The sequence below is a fragment of the Phycodurus eques genome, chromosome 14 (genome assembly GCF_024500275.1).
Source record: "Phycodurus eques isolate BA_2022a chromosome 14, UOR_Pequ_1.1, whole genome shotgun sequence".
In the NCBI taxonomy this organism is placed as follows: domain Eukaryota; kingdom Metazoa; phylum Chordata; class Actinopteri; order Syngnathiformes; family Syngnathidae; genus Phycodurus; species Phycodurus eques.
In genome coordinates this window covers 18135674-18162564 of record NC_084538.1, presented here as the reverse complement: position 1 = coordinate 18162564, position 26891 = coordinate 18135674, and the positions used below count along the sequence as shown (strand labels likewise).

The 26891-nt window shown below is 41.5% G+C and overlaps 3 protein-coding genes across 7 annotated transcripts; 2 read left to right on the top strand and 1 right to left on the bottom strand.

Annotated features, from left to right (window-relative positions):
- Positions 1 to 5545: 5545 nt before the first annotated feature.
- Positions 5546 to 9757, top strand: odc1 (ornithine decarboxylase 1). Its single transcript, XM_061696837.1, has 11 exons — positions 5546 to 5682; positions 6491 to 6636; positions 6734 to 6872; positions 6982 to 7155; positions 7241 to 7413; positions 7500 to 7716; positions 8030 to 8113; positions 8195 to 8357; positions 8442 to 8557; positions 8636 to 8850; positions 8943 to 9757. The coding sequence occupies exons 3-11, from the start codon at positions 6780 to 6782 to the stop codon at positions 9076 to 9078; spliced, it is 1371 nt and encodes a 456-aa protein (XP_061552821.1). The 5' UTR covers positions 5546 to 5682; positions 6491 to 6636; positions 6734 to 6779; the 3' UTR covers positions 9079 to 9757.
- Positions 9758 to 9997: 240 nt separating this feature from the next.
- On the bottom strand, positions 9998 to 16186 carry LOC133412993 (G-protein coupled receptor family C group 6 member A-like). Of its 2 annotated transcripts, XM_061696835.1 has the most exons (6): positions 15986 to 16186; positions 15596 to 15902; positions 13461 to 14276; positions 12119 to 12331; positions 11926 to 12049; positions 9998 to 11680 (listed from the first exon to the last, which is right to left on the bottom strand). In XM_061696835.1, exons 1-6 carry the CDS (start codon positions 16150 to 16152, stop codon positions 10758 to 10760), a joined length of 2550 nt encoding a protein of 849 aa, XP_061552819.1. In that variant the 5' UTR covers positions 16153 to 16186; the 3' UTR covers positions 9998 to 10757. The 2 variants fall into 2 exon arrangements, with proteins under 2 accessions (XP_061552819.1, XP_061552818.1); XM_061696834.1 differs by having other exon boundaries at positions 11926 to 12331.
- A 2387-nt stretch (positions 16187 to 18573) lies between these two features.
- On the top strand, positions 18574 to 26515 carry LOC133412872 (matrilin-3-like). Of its 4 annotated transcripts, XM_061696596.1 has the most exons (10): positions 18574 to 18873; positions 20108 to 20800; positions 22185 to 22304; positions 22405 to 22524; positions 24431 to 24550; positions 24882 to 25007; positions 25125 to 25244; positions 25361 to 25480; positions 26166 to 26267; positions 26439 to 26515. In XM_061696596.1, the coding sequence occupies exons 1-10, from the start codon at positions 18579 to 18581 to the stop codon at positions 26489 to 26491; spliced, it is 1869 nt and encodes a 622-aa protein (XP_061552580.1). In that variant the 5' UTR covers positions 18574 to 18578; the 3' UTR covers positions 26492 to 26515. The 4 variants fall into 4 exon arrangements, with proteins under 4 accessions (XP_061552580.1, XP_061552581.1, XP_061552579.1 ...); XM_061696597.1 differs by having other exon boundaries at positions 20108 to 20686; positions 26166 to 26469; XM_061696595.1 differs by having other exon boundaries at positions 26166 to 26469.
- Positions 26516 to 26891: the final 376 nt, after the last annotated feature.

Here is a 26891-nt window from a genome sequence, read left to right as displayed (position 1 = left end):
CAAACAAAAGCAAATTCAGTGTTTGGTGATGTTGGCAAACAAATGTTTGGAGACGTTTAACTAACTTTAGTAGCAAACACCACCGAACGCAACGTTTTTGAATGTTTGACAACAAAGGTTTGTTAGTGTACACAAGGCTTTAAGCACAGCAAACAAGTGTAGACAAGGCAGATTAAAAAAAACACAACAAGTAACTAAACACAACAGCAAATAACTAAACACGTAAAATGAAAAAAAAAAAAAACACATTAAGCTACCGGGAGAGGTGGGTACTGGTCGGGGATAAGAATCATCGCTGATTGGACTTCTTTGACCAGGAAGTTATTCCACATCTGGCGTGGTTTTTCAAAATCAGCGTTAGCGGCGATTCAAATATAGCCGCTGCTATCAGATAATATTTGGACTCGGGACATATGTAAGATTTTGTGGCTCTGCGTTACATAACTATCGCGACGCTTCTTGCGCGGTCAACCACGCCGGGGTTCAAATCCACGCTGGCACCGTGTCATATATTGGGAGACGGGTGCCCAGGCCGCTAACTCTGCGGCCAGCAACATCTTTTAAGGATTGGGGAGCTGGCTTTCTTAATGTACATCCGCACCGAGCTTGTTCCCGTTACACTTGCTAGTGGATAGATATGCTCGGGACTAAATCACGACATTCAAATAGGTGTGGGCTCACTGACAAAGCATTTAAAAGAGGTTGGGCTGCACAAACGACGATGTCCCTCTCGTCCGATGTTGTGTTTTTTTTTCCCATTTGCTGTTGTGTTTAGTTACTTGTTGGTGTGAATAGTTATTTGTTGTTGTGTTTTACACTTAAGGGCCACTGTATAAAACAGACCCCACATTGTATACCCTGAGCGTCTGTCCCATGCTGTTGTGGATGTAAATAATGCCGAAATGTGAGGTGAGGTGGAAGTGCAATTTGAAGTAAGTGTGAAGGTTGTCAGAAAACATTTTGCACTGCAAATTACCAGTTTTCCATTCAGGGTGGGCCAGACGATCAACATCTACCAAGAGATCCTACGGCGGTTGCTTCGTTCAATATGCAAGAAGAGGTGAAAGTTGTGGCATGACAACTCGTGGCTGGTTCACCATGACAACGCTCCCGCTCACAATGCCCTGAGCATCTGACAGTTCCTGGCTGAGAAGAACATCGCTGTGCTGGAGCAACCTCCGTACTCACCCCACCTGGCCCATCAAGGGAATCCGTTATGAAGACGTAGACGACATCAAGATGGCCGTGATGACAAAGCTGCGGAGGATGCTAAGGGAATCCTACCAGGAGTGTATGAAGACATGGCAGAGAAGGCTGGGAAATACTCCAGGGGTGATTACTTTGAAGGGTAAAACTTGTATATTTTGAACACTATTTTGACCTCGATGTGGCCTGCGCATAATTCTAATGAAATAGTGATAGTATTTTATAAAACAATGACTTTGTGGAATTATCTGCTGATGAACCCAACCAATATGATCGACTGCATTAGCATCTATCTAATGGTCACTTAAACCTCCATTAGGGTATCTTAGGACACTGATCCAGTCAAATTCCTGTGCAGGTCAAGTTTGCAATTATCTATGGGGGCAAATTTGTAATTTCTTTTCCCCTTGTTTTCCAGCCCCTGTAGTTCAGAGTGAAGCAATAAGTCTGTTCGTCAATCTGTGTGTTCTTTTTTTCCAAAAGGTTGAAAGGAGTAAAATGTGCTGATCTCAACAGGTCACCGATTTTTCAGACCCTGACCCTCCTATCAGGTAACTCAAGGACAATGAAAAATAAAACAACTAACTTACTGGATAAGTGAGAATGTTACTTGTCACATCACAAAAACAATTGTCATTATTTACAGCAGCCTGAGTGTGAGCCAGGCCACTTATTATTAGTGTAAATAAATGTCATTTTTGCAGATTTTAAATGCGCAAAACAGAACATTGTAAAGTAGTTGCCTGTCTCGCTTGCTTATTTTGAAAGTGTGGCTGTCTGGGTGAAATCTGCTGTATCCAGAATTTGTTTTTGTTGATTTATGTTATCACTGTATCAACATGCTGCATGAGGCTCTGCGTGCACATTGACCATTTAATTCAATATGATAAATGGATCACATTAAAAACAGTAAATAAATACAAAATAAATAGCATCTGCTGATTTGGGTCCAATGCCAGACAGACAAGCACTCAACAGTGCAGTCTTGGAAGTAGTAGTCTGGGCCAACCAAATGCTTAGGTACTTCGAGGTCAGGATTTCCTGGGGGTTTACCTACTAAACACCTACGATTTTTAAACTGACACCCTGACCGCTTTAACAGGATAAATAAACAACAAGCTTTATATGTTGATGGTAGTTGCTCGATGGAAAAATGACAATTGAAAAGTATTGTAGTTATTGTTGTACTTTTAATTCTGGCTTGATTATAGAATTCAGATTGTACACCACATAAAAAGCGAGTGTTTGAATATATATTATTTCTGTTATTTCATTTTTCTTATTTTCCTTTATAGTCAATTAATTGATCTGTTAAATCTAGCTGTACATTGTGGGTCCACTGAATCCAAGTTGAGTCTCAACTCACTTGTATTTGCCGCTATCGGATGTACTCCATCCAGTTTGCTTACAGCAGTGCACATATTTGAGGAATTTAAAGCATGTATTGAAAAATACACAGTTCACAGTTCTGAGGTCCCGGGTTCAAAACCCGGCCCCGCCTGTGTGGAGTTTGTATGTTCTCCCGTGCCTGCGTGGGTTTTCTCCGGGCACTCCGGTTTCCTCGCACGTCCCAAAAACATGCGCGGTAGGTTGATTGAAGACTCTAAATTGCCCGTAGGTGTGACTGTGAATGATGTTTGTTTATATGTGCCCTGCGATTGGCTGGCGATCAGTTCAGGGTGTACCCCGCCTCTCGCCCGAAGATAGCTGGGATAGGCTCCAGCATGCCCGCGATCCTAGTGAGGAGAGGCGGTACGGAAAATGGATGAATTCATCACGATTAATGAGTTAAAGCCCCAGCTTTATATGATACACAATATAAATGTGTTTATTCTGCGTCTAACTTTTTGTTTTACTTTAGTAAAACACTTCGATTTTGTGACTTTATGAAAGGTGGTATAGCCCATAAAATAAAGAAACAAAACAAAACAAAACAAAACCAACAACTGTAGTGCTGATGAGGGATACTAAAACATGAGTGAACACAAATGCACTGATTCAGCAATATTCCTGGCACTGACAGTTGTACACACTGATCTGTTTCTTGTGGGTGCCCCATAACAATCATCATCCTTGTCTTTTGTGCAGCCTTGCAAAAGCGAGGTCAAGTCACAGTAATCCTTAGTAGCAATAACAGAAAGTTCACACAGGGCATCACTAGAAGAGCTGGCGGAGAGAGGGGCAAGAGGAAGTACTGCGTCCTGGCTTAACTAATTTGTTGGAATGCTATGATCTTGTGATTTAGACGAAAACATAAAAACAAATTCATTAGTGCTCAACTGCGGGCCCACGGCCTGCCTGGCAGGCTTGCAGCGTACAAAGAAATCAACAATGTATAAATATGACAACTGACGACGACAACTCACTTTTTGATCTTAAAAAGAGCTAAGTTTTTGCTCAGACGATGTGACTTAAATGGAAGTGGAAATTGTTTTTATTCATCTTGATTGTGGTTGATGCTAGAAAGCAAAAGAATTTCAGTTGTAATATCCTTGAAATCAAACTTGTGCAAAGGCGGAGTGAGTCCAACTACTAAGCAAACGCTTCACTTTTATAGGACCACCGGTACAATTTTTCGACAGTGACAGTTTTTAGAATTTTGCTGTCATACACCACCATTTGAATTTGATTTGAATTACAGCAATCAACATACAATTGAAGCGGGGACTTTCGGCAAAACTATGTACCGTAATTTAACATTTAGGAATAAGTCATTTGCATTTATACAGAGATCCATCTTGTAAATGTAAACATAATAATAGTATGACTCCTTTACAGTCTATGACTGCCATGTGGAGCCCAAGGAAATCAGAGTTGCTTCACTGCAGTCACCTTCAGTTACAGCTTGTTTGTGGTTCTTGCTGCGTTCATCACATTTGTCTTTAGCAAGTGAAAAGTATCAAAATCGCAAGGGCACCATGTTTGACACAGGATCTGGTATGCGTTGGATCATGAAGTGTTCCTTTCTTTCTCAGTACTTTTCTGTTCCCACCATTCGGCTACAATTAAGTTGGCCTTGGTTTCATCTGTCTACAATGCTGGACACGTTTTTTTTTTTATTAAAAAGCTGAATCTACTGCTCACCACTGCTTTCTTTCTTTCTTTTTAACACTGTACCAAACCTTTTCTTGTCTGTCTTATAGATGTTGTCTTTTTTCCAACTCTGCTTGCATTGAGATCTCCTTAGGTTTCATATTGGTAACTTCAACCAAACTACTGCCAAATGCATAATACCTGAGATTTATTCCTGACTATTACCCTAATTATGTATATATTTTAAAACAAATATGTCGGCTCAGGGATTTAGGGCCAGGCACTTCCACATCAGTGCCACAAATGGAAAATACTACTTCCTACGACTCCTGTCGGTCATGGGCCGCTAGTAATATTGCCTGGTGAAATGACACAGATATTGTTCAATGGTATGGAGCGCAAACTATATTGACATGTGCCAAGTGCGCACTGTGAACAGCTTGCCATCTAAGTCATTGTGTGACCTCCTTTAATCTCATCAGGCTGGTCAAGAACCTTTACAGTAAATGAGCATGAGTGCTTGACACCGTGCTGTCAATCAGAGCCGGCTGCAGTCTGCCAGTCATTTTGCGTGACGAGCAAACGGGCCTGCATTTAACCACGATTGCACTCATATCAGGATGCTAGACCATCAGCCAGAGTTTTGCAAAGATTCAAGTCTAATTCTGGTGAAAGGATTCAAAGAGATCATATTCATAGTCACCATCAGTATTACAATAAAAATTGTAGATGGGGTTGAGAATATGTGATAGCAACTAGTCAATTTCCTCTTAAAACTAAATCACCGGTTCATGCTATCCTGGCAGCCATATCTCATGAGAGTCAATGCATGCGCCATTGAAAATAAACAACTTTGCAACAAGTCATAGTGTTCAGTTTTGGTTGAAATTGTAACAGGGCTACTATGGTATGATATTTTGGAACTGTACTAAATAAACCCGTGCAGTTCTACAGGACCTCAAATTACAACCACTCTAATACACATTAGATGACTACATGTGGAGTTACTCCAAAGCTTGATACAGCTTTTCCTCTTCAGCCAAGAAAGTGATAACACGCAGACAACAAATTGAGTACAAAGACACTCCTTTGTCAGAATCACAGTCCACGACAGTGTAAGCATAGCTTGAGAGTAAGAGTTCAAATGTGAGTGTTGATACTGTGAGTTGTAACGGTTGAGCTCTTGTCCGCTTCTTCCACCACGTTGATGGGGGACAAGCCCAAACCGGTTCTTACGTGGATGGGAGGCCGGTTTCAGCTGGCTACGTTGCCGTAGCAACGAGCTCCCTATAAATGTGGCCCGGGACAGTCGCCTCTTCCACTTGAATCTCAGCGCAGTGGAGGAGGAGAATCGGTCGCTGCGGCTCCATTGTCTAAAGAACCCGCTTTTCACACCCCAGCGTTTGGGTCTAATGGACACACTCTTTGTAAATGCTTTTTAAGGTAAGACACCCACTTTGTGTGTGTCCGTTCTACGGGCCCGGTGTCGTACGGAAATGTTAGCTAACTGTAACTCGTCAAAATGAATGACTTTTAACACTGCAAATTCTTTTTTAAATTTTTTATTTTATGTTAGCGGCCAATTTAAAGATAAACCACATGTAACTTAAGTTTGAATAAAATACGCAATGTACAGGTTAAGCAACAGCGTTACTGGTAGCGGGCAGTTGGTTAGCCGTCTTGTGTACGCACATTGCGGTTAGCCTGCTAGGAACGTCTCGAAAATGACGTCTGTTAGTTTTCTAATACATTTTCTTGCACCGTGCTATGCGAGTGAGCAAATGCCGCTTAGGATCGCCTCTCGTGTTCAATCGACAGCAGCCTCATGGCAGTTGGAAAACGGAACCGGCATACTGACGTTTACGTAATTGTACTTTCTCACCTTCCATTTGTTGGTCTTGATGTCGTTCTTCTGAGGTAAAGTCGTATCTTCTTGGCGGTTGGACCAAATCGTTCCAGGGCGGGCCTCGTCTCGTTTTTTTTTTTTTTTTTGCTGCGTGTTTACGTCATGTTTTCCTGACTGACTTTTTTTTTTTTTAAACTTGAGTCAAGGAGCACAAAGTTGGGGGGGGGGGGATGCGACGTAGCATAACTCGTAAAATGTTATCCTTATTAGCGTGTTGTCTCTCTTGGTTTTAAAATATACTCGCACTTTTGAGTAGAAACTGAGCAGTTTTTAAAGTCAAAAGTTGTTTGTTTATTCCCATAACGAAAACGCTGCAATAATTTGAACACTCTCACTTCTCATCAGAATCAGCACTCCAGGAGAATACACTCTGTCTGCTCAACAGGCCGTGGCCTTGAGGCTTATCTAAAAGGGTTTAACTTCACTGGTGAGCCGCCTTGGATCTCCTGAAACTGTGGAACTGATATTAAAATTCCATCTTTTATATCCAAGTAAGTGTCACACTGGCTCTTGCTTTAGAATGTATCTACAGTATTTATTTATTTTTTGTCATTAAATACAGTACTCAACATTGACTCTCTGTTGCAGAACTCTTCCCGTTTCTGATTGACCAATTAAAGGGCTTCTTGTGACTATGAATTCTGCGGAGTTTGATTTCTCTTTCCTGGAGGAGGGATTTTCTGCCAAGGATATTGTCGAGCAGAAGATCAATGAGTCATCTGTGACGGTAAGCTCCTGTGCTGGCTTTATTAAGGAAAGAAGGAATCTGCAGAGTTTTGCTGAGCTTCTATTGTATGATGGATAATTGTCAAACCGTTGTCCTGTCTATCTTGCAGGATGACAGGGATGCCTTCTATGTGTGTGACTTGGGGGATGTCTTGAAGAAGCACCTGCGCTGGGAAAGGGCCCTTCCTCGTGTGTCTCCTTTTTATGCAGTCAAGTGCAATGACAGTCGGGCTGTTGTGATGACACTGGCCTCACTGGGAGCTGGTTTTGACTGTGCAAGCAAGGTGATGATTGGAAAAATTTGTCCTGCTCTTAGTAGCACAACTGAAAGCTAATGATTGCATGCGTTTATGTCCCCCGCCCCCTTAGACTGAAATACAGTTCGTTCAGTCTCTGGGAGTGGATCCGAGCAGAATCATCTACGCCAACCCCTGCAAGCAGCTTTCTCAGATAAAGTATGCTTCTGCCCATGGGGTCCAGATGATGACCTTTGATGGCGAAATGGAGCTGATGAAAGTGGCTCGCTGTCATAACAATGCCAAGTAAGGCTTTTCCTCAACAGTCTCACCATAAAAGCCTTTGCGGCATGTGCTGTATTGGTCCGATCTGAACTGGTTTTACGTTCCAGGCTGGTGCTGCGTATTGCCACAGATGACTCCAAGGCAGTTTGCCGCCTGAGCATCAAGTTTGGGGCCCAACTTAAAGCTTGTCGGGGACTTCTGGAGAGGGCCAAGGAATTGGGGCTGGATGTTATTGGTGTTAGCTTCCATGTTGGCAGTGGCTGCACTGACCCGGAGGCCTACAAGCAGGCAATTACCGATGCCCGCTCTGTCTTTGATATGGGGGTGAGTGAAGACTCCAATACACTCACTAGGTACACCTGCACAAGGTAATGAGAACCAAAGTGTGTTCCTAGTTGAAGTTGACGTAGAATTGCTTGCCACATGCTTTTTTTTGCCATGTGAGAAGGGCCTCTCAGATGTAGTGCAGTTCTACACTGCTACAAATATTTTAAATGAATACCTCTCCAATGGTGTCGATCAGTTGCTAACCATTAGCTTTTGAAAAGGCAGATGTTTTAATAAGTCTTTTAGGTGGGTCTTGTTGAGTTGTACCCAATGAAGTGTTTTTTTTAAATCAAAATCTACCTCTCGTTAGGATGATCTGGGCTTCTGCATGAACCTTTTGGACATCGGAGGAGGTTTCCCTGGTTCAGAAGATGCAGAGCTCAAATTTGAAGAGGTATCTCTTTGTTTACCTGAAGTTATTTTTCATATGCCCTGCTTTCCTTGACTTTATTTTGTTCGATTTGCCTCTGTGTAGATCACTGCAGTAATCAACCCAGCCCTGGATAAATATTTCCCTGCTGACGGTGGTGTGCGCATCATTGCGGAACCAGGTCGCTTTTATGTGGCCTCTGCTTTCACCCTGGTTGTTAACATTATTGCCAAGAAGGTCCTCGTGGATGACGACGCTGCCTCTGATGGTAAGGGCAGTTTGTTTCTAGAAATGCAATGCTTTTTGTGAGTCCTCAGTTGTGAAATGGAAGAATTGTATGCTTTCATGACAGAGGTAGATGAAGGGATCAGTGACAGGAGCCTCATGTACTATGTCAATGATGGAGTGTATGGATCCTTCAACTGTATTCTGTATGACCATGCTCATTGTCTTCCAATCTTGCACAAGGTAAGCTAAAAACAAACTTGACTACTGGCCAGAAGAAAATATAATAGTGGAGTTTAACCTTGACTGCTGTACACTCAGAAGCCCAAACCAGATGAGGCCATGTATCCCTCCAGTATCTGGGGACCAACATGCGATGGCCTTGATCGTATAGTGGAGCAGTGCAACCTGCCGGACCTGCATGTGGGCGACTGGCTGCTCTTTGAGAACATGGGTGCCTACACTGTTGCCGCCTCTTCCACGTTCAATGGCTTCCAGAAGCCTGACATTCATTATGTCATTTCTCGGCTGGCCTGGTGAGTACATGGCATACAGGTGTTCTATTACAGGTTCGAAGGCATAATGTGCTGTGTAGATATTTAATCTGTGATGACCCTTTTGGTTCAAGGCAACATGTGCAGCAGATCTGCTCCCAGGGTCTGCCGGCTCCAGTGGAGACCTGCGTGCTTGATGTTCCAACCTGCTGTGGAAGAGAGAGCAACTTGGAGATACCCATGAAGCCCTCTCAGGCCCGTGTAGTGTAAAGGCAACATGAATCACAACAATAGATCTTTCATCATTTGCCATTCATTACAGGAGCAGCGTTTTTAAATTTTTTGGTCAAGGGACAAACCTCTGCCAGTTATATGGAGACGGTGTGGGATATATCGTTGCACACATTTCTGTTTTGTTGGAAGCTAATAATTTTCCATGAGGTTGTTGGCTGGATGATTTCATTCAAGGGCTGCTATAATATATGCTGAATGTTTCCATTGTCGCCACTCAACAGAAACCTGTATTAATATTTTACCATGAAGATAATGTCATTATCAAAGCTAATTATTCATTACTTAGTAGGGAGATTACATTAATGTATCCATTTTTCCATCAAACACCTTGCTGAAACTGTTTTCCGTTCCTTTGTAGTGTAGGTCATGTTATGCTCCAGCCGGCACCCTTTTTTAAAAACAAATCTTAATTCCTATTTATCCAGATGGACTCAAAAGGCAAGACTGCCTTTCTCTTATTTAATGTCATGATTGTAGCCTGGAGAAAGCATAAAATGTTTGCATTTACTCTGACAATAACAACAATCTTTGGTTGTGAGAGATGGGATTGCAATTTCATAATGCTTTTCCTATGGAAACGTTTGCAAGTTTTTTTTTTTTTAATTTTTTTTTTTAATTTTATTTTTATTTTTTAATAAAGTGATGCAGAACCGAATGATTTGGTATGTCAATGTTTGACTACTACTTGAAGACCAATATTTTTTGAGGATTTGCTATTGTAACCAATAGGCCATTTGCACAATAGCTTCACCGTGTGTGTGGTGATCATATTGCTCTTCCAAACGACCAAGAAGCAGCCCATTCTATAAACATGTTTTTATTTCATTTGCACCCAAAATTTAAAGAGTAATCATAGATGATTAAATGTAAACAAATTAACACGGTGTACATACACTGCATAATTTTTCTTGAATATGGTTCATGCTCATACAAGAACTACAATCCTAAATGTAAGCGACTGGTGTGTAAGGATACATGCATCCATTTTCCGTACCCCCTTTTCATCACTAGGTCGTGGGCATGCGGAGGCGGTCCTACCTGACCCTGGGCGAGAGGTGGGGTACAACTGGAACTGGTCGCCAGCCAATCGCAGAGCTCAAATTCACACCTACGGGCAGTTTTGAGTTTACAATTAATGACCATGGGATGTGGGCGGGAACCGGAGAAAACCCACGCAGGTACGTGGAGAACATGCATATTTCACACAGACGAGGCCAGATTTGAACCCGGGTCCTCAGAACTGGCAGGCATATGTGCTAACCAGTCAACCATTGTGTCTGCTCCAAGGATACATTTTGCATGAAAGGCGTCCTTTGCAACACCACGTCTTCCCAGTTAAACTTGATTAAAATAATGATGCATACAGAGATAAACATAACATGGATCCTAACTGTCTATATGTTATCTAAAACCAAAAGAGCAAAAGCTACAATTAGTTCTTCTGCAAGGAGGATGCCCTGCGGTTGGCTGGCAACCAGTTTAGTGTGTACCCCGCCTCCTGCCCGAAGACAGCTAGGATAGGCTCCAGCACGCCCCGCGACCCTAGTGAGGATTAGCGGTACGGAAAATGGATGGATGCAAGGAAGAATGCAGTTACTTACAGTATATAAGAAGACAAATACAGGATATGTTTAGATGCGCAATTGAGATAAGGATTATTTAACCACAGAGATCCCTTTCCCCTCATAATGTTTTCTAATATACTCAACAATGGCTTTCTCATCATTCATTTCCTTCTTAAACACCATAATGTAGCACTTGGGTGCCAAGTGACAGCAAAGGATGCTGTAGCTTGAAATGAGAATGGCGGCACTCTCAATGGCTTGTTTGTATGTCCCAAACAAATTGATGTAGATGGGAATGAAGAGGATCCAAATGATCAGATACAGCAGCATACTAACAGTGATTAAGCTTGCATTTTTATACAAATCCGGCAACTGCTTCCCTTTGAATGCAAACAGGAAACAAATGAGGGCCAAGAGTGCATTGTAGGCCAGCATGGCTATGAAGAATTCACTGGAGCCTTTATGGCACTGCAGCAGGATGGTACTCTGTAAACTCTTCCATGTTGGCGATGGAGGGTAAAGGCAGAGCCACGGCACACACAGAGCCAGCTGGATCCCAGATACCACGGCCACGACAGCCACTGGCTGGTTGACCTTGTTTAGCCAAGACTTTGTCTTCAAGTCAAACATAAAACCCACTAAAATTTGCAGCAGGTTTGCTAGAATACAGGAGATGCAGAGAGAAAAGGCGATTCCAAAGAGTGGCATGCCAATCATACAGGAGAACGCACTTGGCTTCCCCGGAAAGCTAAATGTGAGGCAGAAGCATGTCAGCAAAGAAAAGAGCTCCAAAAAGCACAAGTAGCCTCCCACGGCCTTCACAATGGGAGTGCCACGATGCATCGCAAACAAGGCTGCAAACACAAGTGTTAGAATAATTCCTAAGGCTTCCAAAAAACTTAACATGATAATGAAGGGATCTGACCAGCCCAGGAAGTCAATTTTTTTCTCCAAACAGTCATTCCTTTGTGGAGATGAATATTCATTGTCTCTGCAGCGTTTACACTCTGCGCCTGAAGGAGCAAATATGTTCATTATCAACAAGTACAGTAATGCTGTACAAACATTTAAAAGGCTTTGGAATGCTTCACTCGAAGTAGATGATAATCCTGTTGATGTTACCAAACCTTTAGTTCATAAATATATATGCAATGCATGTAAAAGACCCCCCACCCCCCGCTTCCCCTAAAAAAACACTATTGGACATGATTATATCATATCAAACAATCTATTCTGAGCATATTATTAGAATTCTTACCTTGTCCAGTGGAATATTCTCCCTCAGCACATGGAACACAATCATTGCAGCACTGCAAGTGTACATTCTGCTTCTTTAACTCGTGTCCAGGTTTGCAGGTCTTTGAGCAATTGTAAGCCGTCAACTGTATCAGGAAGCGGGACGTGTGTTCATGATTTTGGCTCATAACAAAGGTAAACATTGCTAAGCTTACCGTCACACTCTGCATTTTTAGCACCATGTCGTGAGGGACTGCTATATTTCCATTTGGCCAGTATCCTCCAATTATTTTGATGCGTTCATGTAGTGTATTGACTGCTGTGTCCCAATATAAAATGTCATATCCTAAACTGGGGTCGCCATAACTATCAAAAAATAAATGGGTCTTGCCCACGGTGAAGTTGACCTTCTTTATTTCCATGAGAAGCTGTAGAGACAAACACGAACAAGACTGCAGTTGATGCATGGACACTGTTATGTAGGATGACGAAGTTCAAATGTCTGTATTTACAAATGTTTTCAATGGCATTGCTTTTGAAGAATGAATTTGTGGTTCATGGTTTGAGAAGAAGGAGCAACTCCAACTCTGAGGAAAAAAAAAACCAAAAAATTTTTTGTCTTATTTACATCAAATATTTTAAGTAGAACTCTTGAATGGTTGCTTCTCAAACACTAGACATGGTGGTAAAATGGCTTTATTTGGTTATTTATTTTTTTGGGTGGAACATTTGACCAAGAATAATAATTACAAAACCATCAATTCATTTTCTGTACCGCTTCTCCTCACTTGGGTCGCGGGCGTGCTGGAGCCTATCCCAGCTATCTTTTGGACGAGATGCGATGTGTATTGACTGGCTAGTTCACATGAGTTTGAATGTGACCGGTCAGTTTTGTACACAGCCACATCACCAGTTATAAGAGGGAGTGCATCCTTGTGCAGCCAGATTTTTTAAAAAAAATATTTTATTTAACCAGGTAAAACACCAGTTAAAACAGAACATCTCTTTTGCATCGGTGATCTGGCCAAGAAGGCAGCAAGTTAAACATCAAGTCCAAGTCGGTCACATTCAAGTTTATTGCAGTTGTTTATTTTCACCTCGCTTCTCAAAAAGATACAAAAATAAATCAGTTGAGTTGTACAAATTCATTATTAATGTTATTCAAATTGTATTATTTACCTACTCCGAAATGTAATTGTTTCTTTTAAATGGAATTGTCCATGTTGTAGTTCTCATAAAAGTTGGAAAAAGTTCTGAACTAATGTTTCTTGGTTCCATTTTGGCATCACAACCACAAACCTGGCATTTGTGTCCATTGTAAACCAGGCAGAACATCATATTGTATTGGATTTTTTTTTTTTTAACCTTTATTTAGCCATGTAATACAATTGGGTACAGATTCTAATTTGCAACGTCGACCCAGCTGTAGATAGCAGCTCATCATCCTAATTAGCTTCTTCCTTTTTGAACAGATAAGCCTCCTCAAGGTTTTTTCCAAGACGGATTTGTGAAAGAGATCTTGTGAGTGGTTGAAAAATATGCAAAAAATGGTATTACCTCCAGGGCTGTGAAGTCAGCATGGCGGTCACACTTTTGATGGTCACACTGCAGCAAGCGTCTGATCCCCTCAACGATGACTTGTACAGCTAAGTAGATGTTATACGTTTCATCCTCATCCATATGATTGGCCAGACATTTTATGTCCACACATTGACCTGTCACCTTTATGCTATTTGTTAATATGCAATCGACACCGCTGTCTTCTCCTGACCAATTGGAACAAAAGGGATAATGAGTCAGGTGATAATCGAGGATGGCGTTTGTTGTTCCGTTGAACACGGACATAATATAATCTTTAAATCCGGGCACTGCATTCCTGTTGGAGATGAATCCAAATACCTGCCCGGCCATCTCAATACCAGGCAGAGTAGCTAGTGTTGTCGAGGTGGACCAGGAATCACTTGCAATCCAAGTTCTGTTCAGTTTGTATTTAATAGCAGCCTCCATTATGATATCAACATTGGAACCCTTGGTGAAAATCACAATGGCCTCAGCTGTGGATTTATTGACGTTGCCCACAAGGCCCGCAAGCCTCTCGTGGGTTTTGGAATTGTTCTTGGAAAAGTAACCGGGCAGGATGTCAATGAATTCGATGCAGATGTCTTTTATCTTTTTGAAATTTTGTGAGAGGCGGTCACTGCCGTACTTCCCATACTCATCGTCACTTCCTATGATGGCCACCGTTTTCCAGTTGAACTGCTTCACCAGCTCAGCAATGGCCTTCGTCTGATATTCATCACTTGATATTGTTCGCAGAAAAGTGGGGAACTTTAACTTCCTACTGAGCAGCCCGCTGGTTGATGCGTAGCTAATCTGTGTCATGCAAGAATATGCCTTGTTAGTCGGAATTGTTCTGTAACTCTGATAGTCTTGAATGGCGCAAGGGACCATATTTGGTAAATTAAAATTGAGTCAAAGTTGACATACGTCACTTTAAGACTCAAGTGTCCAACTCAAAGGCCTGGGTGCCCGATCCGGCCGCCACGTCATTTTATGTGACTGGCTAAAGCCAATCTTGTGCGTCTACTTCATGTGTCTTGCGAAAATCTGGATTACAAAATGACAACTTGTCTTTGGTTTTAATAACACTGAATTATTGCAAGCATTCTGAGTTACGAAACTCATTTTTAATATAAAAAGAACAATTATTGAAAAAAACTTGAGAGGTGGAATAACTTTGAAAGTGTGGGGGTGGGGAAGTACTCTTGGAGCACTTTTTTAGCACTCCGACCGCACTTTCTCCCGCTCCAAGGGTGCTTTTTTTTGGCACACCATGGGCACGTTTTGCCGCACATATTGGAGCGCTTAGGGTAAAAAAGGCGGACTTAGTGCAAAAAGTGGGGGGTTACGTGCCCCCCAGGTTTCCCCGGTTCCGCCGCCTCTGGAAAAAAAAACAATTTTCCTCAATTTCTGATTTCAAAACTAGTTAGCCATCAATTTCTCGTATATATTTGATGAGGCAATTATACATTTGTATGGTTTCACATTCATGACCATCATCATCAAATCAAATCACGATTTTGATTGCCTCTGACGGCAATCATAACCACAATGTGGCCCTATAAGAAAAGTAATGCTGATTATTATTAATGACGACAACGATGATGATGATGATAGTGAAAAACATGAATGTAACAATAACAATAACAACAATAATTTTGGGGGGGCTAAAATATTAAATCTCCTTGTAACCGCAACGCATGCCCCATGAAGGGATTTAATCATAATCCTATATCATGAAAATATATTGTGTATAAAATATGTTAATTACATATGAGCGAAAGCTATGCCATGTTCAATAAAAATGTGTTTTTGAGCATTATCCTATGAAAATAAAACACGTTTTCATCAAAATTGCTAAACATAATGGTATTATCAGATATTGGTACTCAGTATTGGGGAGCACTCAGATGTAAATACGTCTACTTGTATTCGGTCAGAAAACCGAATCATGCGAGTGACTCACTGTGGCGACGCTTGACGGACAAGCCGAAAGTTACAACGACAGTAGGCTCATTTAGCAAACATGGTTCCTTGACTGATACAAAGCTAACTATCCAAATTCATGCACAATCCGTTTCTGATTTCTCACTTGCATGAGCACGGTAGTGTCAAATTCAATGAAGACTCACCTGGGCAAGCGATGACAGGGCAACAAGCCGCGACACTGCGATCGAGACCTCAGAGAACCTCTCACCAATCACTGCCATCACTTTAGGCTGCACAAACCGAGCATTGAGTGGAAGTGAACATCTTTGAGGGTCTGGCCAGTCGCTCGCAAGCTCGAGAGCGGCCTTGATGGCTAAGGTGACATCGCCACATGTGTCGTAGATGCTGTAGCCCAACGTGATGTTAGGGAGAAGCCTAGGTGTGCGTTGGTTGACGTCTCGAATAGCATATATCATCACTTGAGATTGTAGAAACATTTGGTAGCTATAGCTGAAATATGTCAGAACACCAACAAACACATTACAAGCGTATGCACTCGCGCAGGTGCCACATTGCCATGAGGTTGCACTTACTGGCTGCAGGAGACAGGTCCAGGTATCGTGGTTCTGTTAGTTTGTAGGTGAATTGGGAAAAGGCCTCCAATAATGATGTCTCCTGGGAGGTATGCGTTGAGCAATGCATTGTTCTCTTCTGAACTGAGCCCAGCCATTATACTCACAACTGCACTAAAGAAGAACATTATTGTGGCTAAAGGTCATGCAGCTTTACACGAGCTTCCCTCTCTAACGTATGAACAGATTCCAGGACAAAAGGCCTTATATAGCAACTTCCTCTCATGGAAAATCAGACAGCATCTTTTGTATTGCCTGAGAAACTCTGTCATGTAAAGCAGAAGTGAAATAACAGGTATCAACAACAAATGATGCCTGACAAACATAACCACACACGGTTTTGATGGACATAGATTTGATTTATTCAACAAGATGATGAAGATGAAGATTTATGTGACTACCATGACTTACCCGAGTTCTATTAGCTCATTAAAATGTCTAGTCCTAATGTTAGTATCTGCGTGATGCAATTCCAAAACATTCCTTGGATTGTTAGTATTTGTCAGCGTAATTAGAATTTCGCATATTTTGTATTAGATAATCAGAAGGCATTTTTATTTTTGTAACCATTCCCTTCTGTGTAAACGATATTCCCTAACCACCGTAATAATAAGGTTTTTAGAGCAAAATGCTGTTTTGCTCATGCACACTGCACAGTAATGCAGCGATGGCGGTGTGTACTGTTCAAACATACACTATATGCACTGTAGTGCTATGACTTGGTCTGCTCTTTGTTTGATAGCATTGTCTGACACACAATAAATGCAGTGGTGGGAAGTAGCCATGTACAAATAGTATTGTATCTCTACTTCACTTGAGTATTTATTCATTTAACACAGATATCTGTGTTTTCTACTCCTTACTTTGTCTCTCGCTCGAAGATAGCTGTGATGGGCTCCAGCACTCCCGCGACCCTAGTGAGGGTAAGCAGTACAGAAAATGGATGGATGGATGTTTTAGATTAAAGTGATATTGTTCAGCAATATCTGAACTTGCACATTCATATTTGATTGATTGATTTATTTTAGTTTATTTCACGTTGATGCTCTAATTGAAAGAAGAAACAAATCAGAAGTTGCTCAGTGCTTGAGTGTTATTTGTCCCACCCCCCCCATTGAGTACTTTCTTAGTCTTCCTCAAATAATTATTTGGTGGTCTACTTTTTACTTTTACTTGAGTCACATTATTCTAAAGTGACAGTACTCTTACTTGAGCACAATATTTGGCTGCTCTACCCACCTCTGCCATCTGTTTCAATGCAGTAACGTCGACATCATCAGGAGAAGACCACACTTTTTTGCCCTCTTTTTTTCTTAAAATTGTATTAACTAAAGTGTCCAGTAGAGGTCAGGATTGACATATCTGTATAGCAATTAAAAGCGTACTTATTATTCAAAAATAGTTCTTCCTGCCAGCATGAAATAAATACATCATATTTACTTGATGACGTCTGTTCCCACAATGCAGTACAACACATTTTTTTTTGTCTTATTGAGAAAAAAAATGTTGTGTGTTTACATTGGAATGTTCACACGCAGTATGTAACTTGATTGCATTTGAATTTAAAATGATCAGCAACAATTTCTGGCAATTTTGATGGTCATTTTAAATCATATGTTAACAATTTCAGGATTAACACATGGAATATTCACAGTGTGATAAATAGTCTTTAATTGGGATATGCTCAATGGACCTGTTGCACCAACTTTTATTCTTGCAAAAAGAGGTACTTTTGCATTGTAGTCATAGTATTAGGATTGTTTTTTTGAAAAGAGTGGAATAAGCCTATAAGTAACTCCTTGCCCAGATTTACTTTTGTATTATTAATTCATCATTTTATGCCTGTCATGACTCTTGAGACATTGTACAAGGCTAATCCTGGAATCATATTTGAAGATAGAAGCAATAACAATCACCCTGACTTATTATTCATCCATCCATCCATCCATCCATTTTCTGAGCCGCTTCTCCTCACTAGGGTCGCGGGACGTGCTGGAGCCTATCCCAGCTGTCATCGGGCAGGAGGCGGGGTACACCCTGAACTGGTTGCCAGCCAATCGCAGGGCACATAGAAACAAACAACCATTCGCACTCACAGTCATGCCTCCGGGCAATTTAGAGTCTCCAATGAATGCATGTTTTTGGGATGTGGGAGGAAACCGGAGTGCCCGGAGAAAACCCACACAGGCACGGGGAGAACATGCAAACTCCACACAGGCGGGGCCAGGGATTGAACCCGGGTCCTCAGAACTGTGAGGCTGACGCTCTAACCAGTCGTCCACCGTGCCGCACCTGACTTATTATTATTAATTTTTTTTTTTATCGTCACTTTTATTTTCATTACAGCTATAAAGGAAGAATCAATGGAAGCTGCAGTATGTTCTCTGTGAGTTGACTACATTTTGCACATCCAGCAATGGTGCCTGCCCTTCCGCCTCCTCATCATTCTGGATTGGGCCTCAGATTGTCCACGCCCTATGGACAAGATCATATAAAAAGGCTACAGTCATCTTTAGCTGCAGACTGAAGGGTAAGTAGTAAGACAACAGGCAACATGATCTCATTCATTTGGGGACTGGCCTGTCTCATCGTAAGCGTCTTGAATCCGGGAACTCTGGGATCACAGTTTGGACCACACCACCGGCAGACCCTCCCAAAGGTGTCACCACAGGTGTCCCCAAGGGTTCATGGCAGCTTTGAAGACATCAGATCTACTGAACAAGCCTCCGATGAAGTACGAAGCACCGAAATTTCCCAGGAGGTCCGGAAGAGAGATGAGATGCAGCAGGATGCACAGACCAGTAGTAATAACTACTTAGCACAGCAACCACGGAACCTCATCTCAGCAAGTAAGTTTTTTTCATGTCTTTTGTGTTTGCTGCTTATTGCATGTTGTGTCAGCCTTGTTTGGTTTTTTTTATGGTATTGATACATTTGTTGTACAATTTGGCACAAAGTGCTGGACACACATTTGCAGCTTTTGACTTACAATGTGCGGCTTTATACAGATTTTTGGGGGGCCAGTGATCTTGTAGTAGACATTTGAACAGTCAGTTCTCCATCAGTTTTTGCTATGCAGGCGATGTTGAAAATATTTTAGTAATAAATCAAAACATCCCCAAAAAATGTATATATCTGGAGAGAAGCTATTTTAAACTCTTACTATCTGTCAACTATCTAATTAGCTATTTGATAAGTCTGTTAGAGATGAATAAAGATCATTGACTATTTTGACAGCAGCTGCAAAGCACTTTTTAAACCCAACAACATGAGAATACAGAACTACTAGATTAGATCAAGATTTTATTAGCCTCAATAATATATGTGAATGTGCAAATGGTTAACAAATAGGCATGACCTCAATGGCTTATATGTGCCTCCTTTTTGTGATGTGTATGTATACATTGTTTTACGAGTCTTACAAAAATAATAACCAGGCTGTTCTTTGGCATTATCTTTCATATCTTCATTGCTTGAGTCAAACCAGAGCTGCTGCTGCTGCTCTAACACTCCTTCTTCTACCCTTTCCCCCTTTGAAAAGCTGGTGGCACTAATTCCAGATTCTATCGCTATCAGCTCTCTCATCACCAGCCGCTTTCACAGCTGCAACCAAAAGCAGCAAGGCATGCTTCTCGGCTGTATGCTCAACATCCCAATTCTCTTCTTAAGGTTTCTATTTGCTTTTTCAAGGTTTCTATTTGCTTTTTCATTGGCAGTTATACAAATCATTATTAGAGACAAGAGAAATTCAATCTTAGCAACAGTATAGCAGATGCAGCATCGTGGACCAACACATTTGCATGGATTATCTTTCCTTGTTATCACTTGTTGCTGGGCAGAATTATTAGGGCTCATTCATAACTGCCCCATGTGCTAAATGTAAAATAGCATATGCTATAGTGGTAAGAAAGAAAAATGTGTCTGTTTACTGGATCTAATGAGGGAGGCACTGTGCCCGCTCCCACTAATTCAGAGTTGCCACTGTCTTGGACGTGGTATACTGTAGCTCTGTGCCCAGGTTTGATTTACTTCACTTTGTTATTTTTTAACAAAATATCTGGTCTTTTTCTTTTTCTTTTCCAGTAACATCATCATCAAACTGCAGGAATCGTCCAATAGATTTGGTTTTCATCGTCGACAGCTCTCGCAGCGTGCGGCCTGCTGAGTTTGAAAAGGCCAAGGAGTTCCTGATAGACATGGTGGACACCCTGGAGATCGGCTCAGATGCCACCCGAGTGGGCCTCGTCAATTATGCCAGCACAGTAAAGATTGAGTTTCATTTGAATACGTATTTTGACAAGCATGCCTTAAAGCAGGCATTGGCCCGTGTTCAGCCTCTAGCTTCTGGCACCATGACAGGTGTAGCCATTAAGGCTGCCATGGACAAAGCTTTTATTGCCGAGGCAGGTGCCCGAACCAGCTCCATGAAAATTGCCAAAGTAGCCATCATAGTGACTGATGGGAGACCGCAGGACCAGGTGGAAGAGGTATCAGCAGCAGCCCGGGCATCCGGCATTGAAATCTATGCAGTGGGAGTAGACAGAGCAGATCTGATGTCCCTCCGCCTCATGGCCAGCCAGCCTCTAGAAGATCACGTCTTCTACGTGGAGACGTATGGTGTCATAGAGAAGCTCACTGGAAAATTTAGGGAAACCTTATGTGGTAAGGATGATCTGGAGAGTGTGGATATTCCATTTGGTGGTGTCGGAATAGCACAAACTGGCAGGAAAGACGGTTATGGGATAAAAAATGAAACTGACAAAAAGAGAAAAAGCGGTATGTCAAAATTATCCCTCTTATTAAAAACTGAGATTATTAATGGGCAGCGCCATATTGCATAACTCTCCATTTTAAGGTCAACGGTCGTCTTCTTTGTTAATATAAAAAGGGCAAGTTTAGTCACTTGCGTTTGGATTGCCCTCCAAAAGTGTTCACTAACTGATGTTGTTTATGCACATGGTATTGTACTTAAAATGCAGACAGCATTCATTATGTACAATGGCCCGAGTACTACTAACCATCCTCAAGAAGAAGACTGACTAAGCTTAGATCACCGGTTGATCTGGCAATTTAGAGCACCTTAAAGTGGTCCCAACCGACTATGATGCTGCCCATTAGTTTTCACAGTGTGTGCTGCTCTTTGCAAACTGAGCTGCGGATTTTGCCACATGCCGTGCGTCCTGCTCATGTACCTTGATGTGCTAAGCTCTGCAGGAATGAAACTTGGGCTGCTGCATTTTTAATCAGCCTTAATGGCTAATCATACAAGGCCAAATCTGTGTTTACCCAAGGTTTTACTTGAAAACTAATCTTTTATAAAAGTCATTTAAGTCGTCTTCCAAATTCCCCGATCGCACTTTTAAACATGATGTTGGCATTAAGCTTAGATCCAAGTGTTTTCGGTATGTGGGTTATTTTTTTTTTTTTTGTATTTTCTGTGATAACGTTAATTAATATCCGAAGTGCTAAGCCAAGATGCTATAGATTCAGCTGCTCCAAACATCCATAGTATGATGAACAACACATTCTACAACAAGTGAACAAAGTTGTTCATTCATGATGTAATACAATTACAGTATGTATACACTGTACATTCTACTTAACTTATCTTTATGGAATGGAATGGGTGCTTTGACCAGCCCAGCTGCTCAACGGCAGTATGAACTTATGCGAGTGCTACTACAAACTGTGAAATGGGAACAAGGTTTCAAAATGACAGGTTTATTTCTCGTACAAATTACTCAAATAAGAAAAGAGATCAATATGTCCAAATATCCAATTGAACAATTCTCATTCCTAAGTGTAGTAGCACTCAAACTTGAATGCTCATGCAAGTCATTCAGCTTCTTTGGTAGTTCCTGAAGTAGCGTTGTTTGCTTGCAGGGTTTGCATGGTTTTGCATGGCATGGGGGAATGACGGGTGCCGGGGGGTGATATGTCAAATGCTTGTGTAAAATTTGACATTAACTATCCGGTGCATGTCTTTTAATACAGAATTAAGACGGTGATGAAATGACAAAACTCCAATACAACATCACCATTTACAATTACTAATCAATCATTACTCATGAGTGACTAATTTAAAACAAATACTAATAACTAGATTCAAATATGAGCTACAAAGCAACTAGAATTAAGCCAATCAGACATTTTCTTTCAGGAGTGGATGCATGCGCTCGCGGGCATAATTGCCAGCACGTCTGTGTCAACAATGGTAACTCCTACAGCTGTCAGTGTTGGGCTGGCTATGTCTTGAACGCGGACAAGAGGACGTGCTCACGTAAGACCATTCATCTTTTAATGTCTTTGCATAAACCATGCCTTTCTCTTGATTCAAAAGTATGACTGACCAGTTACAATGTGAGACCACCGCTTTTCAGGTCAAGATGCATGTGCCCGGGGACATGACTGCCAACATATTTGTGTTAACAGTGGTGACTCTTACGTCTGCAAATGTGGAATGGGATACATCCTGAATGCAGACCAGAAAACATGCTCACGTTAGTACATACATGTTTTTTCCATAGATTGTCTCATCATCAATATTCTCATATTAGTGTCACATATTTTCTGTTTACCAGTGGCAGTTTCTGGTATGTGCAATGTGTGTGGAGGCACAGGGCAGCATTTCAAAAAGAAAAGAAAACAAACGGGAAAAAAAAACCTGGAGTTGCTACGTTGAGTCAAGTTTATTTGTACAGCCCTTAATCACAAAAGAGACTCAAAGAGGTTCACAGGCCTACAGTTGGCAATGATTGATGACATCCCCTAAGATAAACCCCCCAATCGGGTAAGGACAAACTCAAAAAGCCCATTTGGGGAAAATAGAAACCTTGAGAAGAGACCGCAGATGGGGGGGATCCCCCTTCCAGAATGATCAGGATGCAATGGATGTCAAGGGGCAACATTTATCGCATAGTCTGGTGCTGTACAATGTTCATTACGATGGCAAGATGCTGAACAATGTTCGTTAAGATGGCGTAAGAGTCCATTTAAAGAGAAAAGGCACCACTGGGTAGACGCCTTTGGTGGTTCTGCCTCAGGACCTGCCCCGGTCGGTCAGAACAGAATCCTCCACCGCAACGACTCTGGGGGAAGTGGTCCATCTCAGATCTTGTCCCAGTTGGTCGGTGCAGAACGCAAACAGACACCTCAGATTCAGTCAACACCTCTCTAGTCCCAGCCCTCTCTCAGAGCAGGAGACGAAGGGGGAGGAGATAAGACAAGCAGCAGTTAAACAGGCCTGCATGTACTTTAACTAAATATCAAAGAGTAGAAATAAGTCTTAAATTGGGATTTAAACATCTGCGGGTAGGGAATTCCGGAGTACTGGAGACCCAAATAGAAAATGCTCGAGAGCCTGCGGACTTCTTTCTGGCTCTTGGAGTCACCAAAAGACCAGCGTTTTGCCAGTGTAGGTTTTGAAATGGAACATACAGTACAACTAAGTCAGCGAGATAATAGGGTGCTAACCCGTGTAATATTTTATGAGTAAGAAACAGGACCTTAAAATCCCATCTCAGGTAAACCGGGAGCCAATGCAGCGTTTTGTACTAAGTGCAGGCTTTTAATACTAGACATGGGAAGACCAGAAAGCAGCATGTTACAATAGTCGAGGCGAGACGTAAAAAATGTGTGGACTATGATTCCTGCGTCACTAGTGGATCGTATGGGCCGTATCTTAGCGATATTGCGAAGATGAAAAACACACTTCTGGGAATATTCTGAATGTGCTTTTGAAAGGAGGGAGTTGAATCAAATATAACGGCGAGATTTTTTGCTGACTCAATGTGGGTAATGGTGCTTAGAATGGTGTCCTTAAACAAGTGGCTATGTTTTGCAGGGCCAATAACCAACAGCTCAGTTTTCTCAGGGTTAAGGAATAAAAAGATACAGGACATCCCGTGTTTAATCTCAGCGATACATGACTCCAGATTAGAGCAATCACGTGGGCTGGTTAGTATTAATGGCATGTATAGCTGAGTATCGTCGGCATAACAGTGAAAGCTCTTCTCATATTTGAGTATGATATTGCTAAGCGGCAGCATATAAGTACTGAACAAAAGAGGGTCAAGTACCAATCCCTGCGGGACTCCGCAACTGACATTTTCATACTCAGAGGTCACATTACCATGAATTACATGGTGCATCCTATTTGAGAGATAAGATCCAAACCAAGAAAGTGCTGGGCCTGAAATATCGATACGCGTTTCGAGGCGATCTAGTAGTATGTAGTGGTCAACGGTATCAAAGGCAGCGCTGAGGTCGAGTAAAATTAGTACTGATGAGGTGTCGCAAACCATAGCTAGTAAATTATCATTCGCCACTTTTGAAATGGTTTTCTATTGGCATCATGACATGTAAAGTATATTGGCATTGGGAAATTTGCCTAATGTCTCTTCCCAGGTTCAGATCCATGTGCCGCTGGACATGAGTGCCAGCACATATGTATTGACAATGGAGACTCTTACATCTGCAAATGTCATCCAGGATATGCATTACATCCAGACAAAAAATCATGCTCACGTAAGAACTTTTTGCTTTAAACATGGAGATGATTCTCAGGTTTGCCTTCAAGTACATCTTCATTTTTTAAATTTGAAATATAATGTCAAATGAATTCATTGTCAGTTAGTGACACTGTTTGATTGCAAAGTATCGGTTCTGTTAAATCACATATTTTTAGTTTATATCAAAGCGGCAGTTTTAAATAAATGCACCGTCCCAATACGATATGGCCCGGAAAGCACAAATTAAATTAATTGACAATTTGCCACCTTTAAATCCTGCACAAAGTGCTGATTTGTATCTCTCTATCTACCTAGAACTGTCACTGAGCTGCACATTTATGTTGCAGGTATAGTGGCAGATGCATGTGCCAGAGGTAATGACTGCCAGCAAATCTGTGTCAATAATGGAAACTCCTATTACTGCAGATGTCAAGTAGGATACATACTGAATGTGGATCAGAAAACATGCTCACGTAAGCAACTGTGAACATTGTCCCATTTTTTCGTTTATAATGTGAGGATTTTTACACGTCATATGGTTTCCTAACGGAGAATTTGAGTTCCTTAGAAGTTTGCGCGTCTCTTTGCAGGTGCGGATGCTTGTGCTCTTGGACACAACTGCCAGCATACTTGTGTCAACAGCGGAGAGTCATACATTTGCAAGTGTCGTACGGGATATAATTTGAATGCAGATCAGAGAACGTGCTCACGTAAGCATCTGTGAACATTGTCACATTTTCCGCTTACGATGTGAGGATTTAAAATTTCATGTGGTTTCCTCAACTGAGAACTTGAGTTCCTTAGAAATGGAAGTGTCTCTTTCCAGGTGTGGATGCTTGTACTCTTGGACACAACTGCCAGCATATGTGCATCAACAGCGGCGATTCGTACATTTGCAAGTGTCGTGCGGGATATATTTTGAATGCAGATAAGAGAACTTGCTCACGTAAGAATGCTTTATTTTTTAACGTGCAGTACTGTATTAGAGAGGGTGAGAACAAGAGGGAGAGTCACTGTTCTCCTTTTATGATGGGCATATTTCTTGAATATTTTGAAAGTGTTTGTCTTTTTGCATTCTGCAGTCATGAGGAAGTGAGCAGTTGCCTGAATCCATGACCACAGTGTCCAACGTCATCTTCAGATGGTCATTTATGGATGTTTTATCACTGCTCCATATATGAGTGGACACTAGGATATTTGTGGTGTGACCTCATGAAGGAAGCTTGGTTAGGTTTAGCATTGGATTAACCTTTGTATTTTGCTAGCAATATGTTAACATATGCGATGAACTGCATCTTTGAATCATCTTACAGTAAATCATTATTATTAACATGCAGTAGCTATTCACACTTGACCGCGGTGTAGCTCCTTGTCTGCAAATTGAACGTACATACAGTATTTGTAATCTAATGGACAAAGACAAATGATTGTGTCTTACCAGTTCTATCAGTATGATTTTTTTAACACATGGAACAATTGCTGATAACTCTTGATTTGTCAGTTCAGCTCCATAATCTTTACACAGGCTTAAAAGGAATTGGGTTGTGTCATGTGCGCCCCTATAACGCAGCTGCACAAGGTATTACAAGACAACACAGCTTTGACTGCTCATGATTTTCTAATTCTTTCAGAGGAAATGAGAAGTGAAATAACGCAAGATGCCTGCAAGTGTGAAGCTCAGATTCTGTTCCAGAAAAAAGTGCAGTCAACCATTCAAGACTTGAGCAGAAGACATATCCTTTCGCCGACCTCGAGTCCACTTATAAATGTAGCTACTGTGCAATCTAAAGCCAAAATTTAGATGTGATTGAGTTATCACTTTTACGAACGCGCTGCACTGATCAAACTGAATCATTTTACTCCTACAGTTGCTCTTGGCTGTACTTTCTTAACTGTTTATCCACTCGGTGACCTTTCAGACCGAGTGAACCAGATTGAGGACCAGCAGCAGTATTAGGAGCAGTGATGATGTCCAAAGTGGGATTTGTATAGTTGATCATTTTTTAACTTTCCCATGGAATTATTTGAAGTAAAAAAAAAAAAAAAAAAAAAAGATGTGGGACACGAATGGCACTTTGGTTTTATATTAAAACCCCTATATTTGCATTTAAAACGTGTACGTATGTCGTCATCCTTTCATTGTAGTCATTGTTCTTTGAACGTGTATTTTCTCTGTGGTCCGCATCAATGAACATAACATTCTAATCGCTTTAGCAACAAAATGGCTGTTCTAACCCACTGGATTACAGCAATACTATGCAGAGAAAAGGTCATAATAAAGTCGGATTCAGTTGGCGAGCATGTGGCTCGGTTACGGAATACTATATGGTGCTCTTCTTGTAACAGTACTCAACATT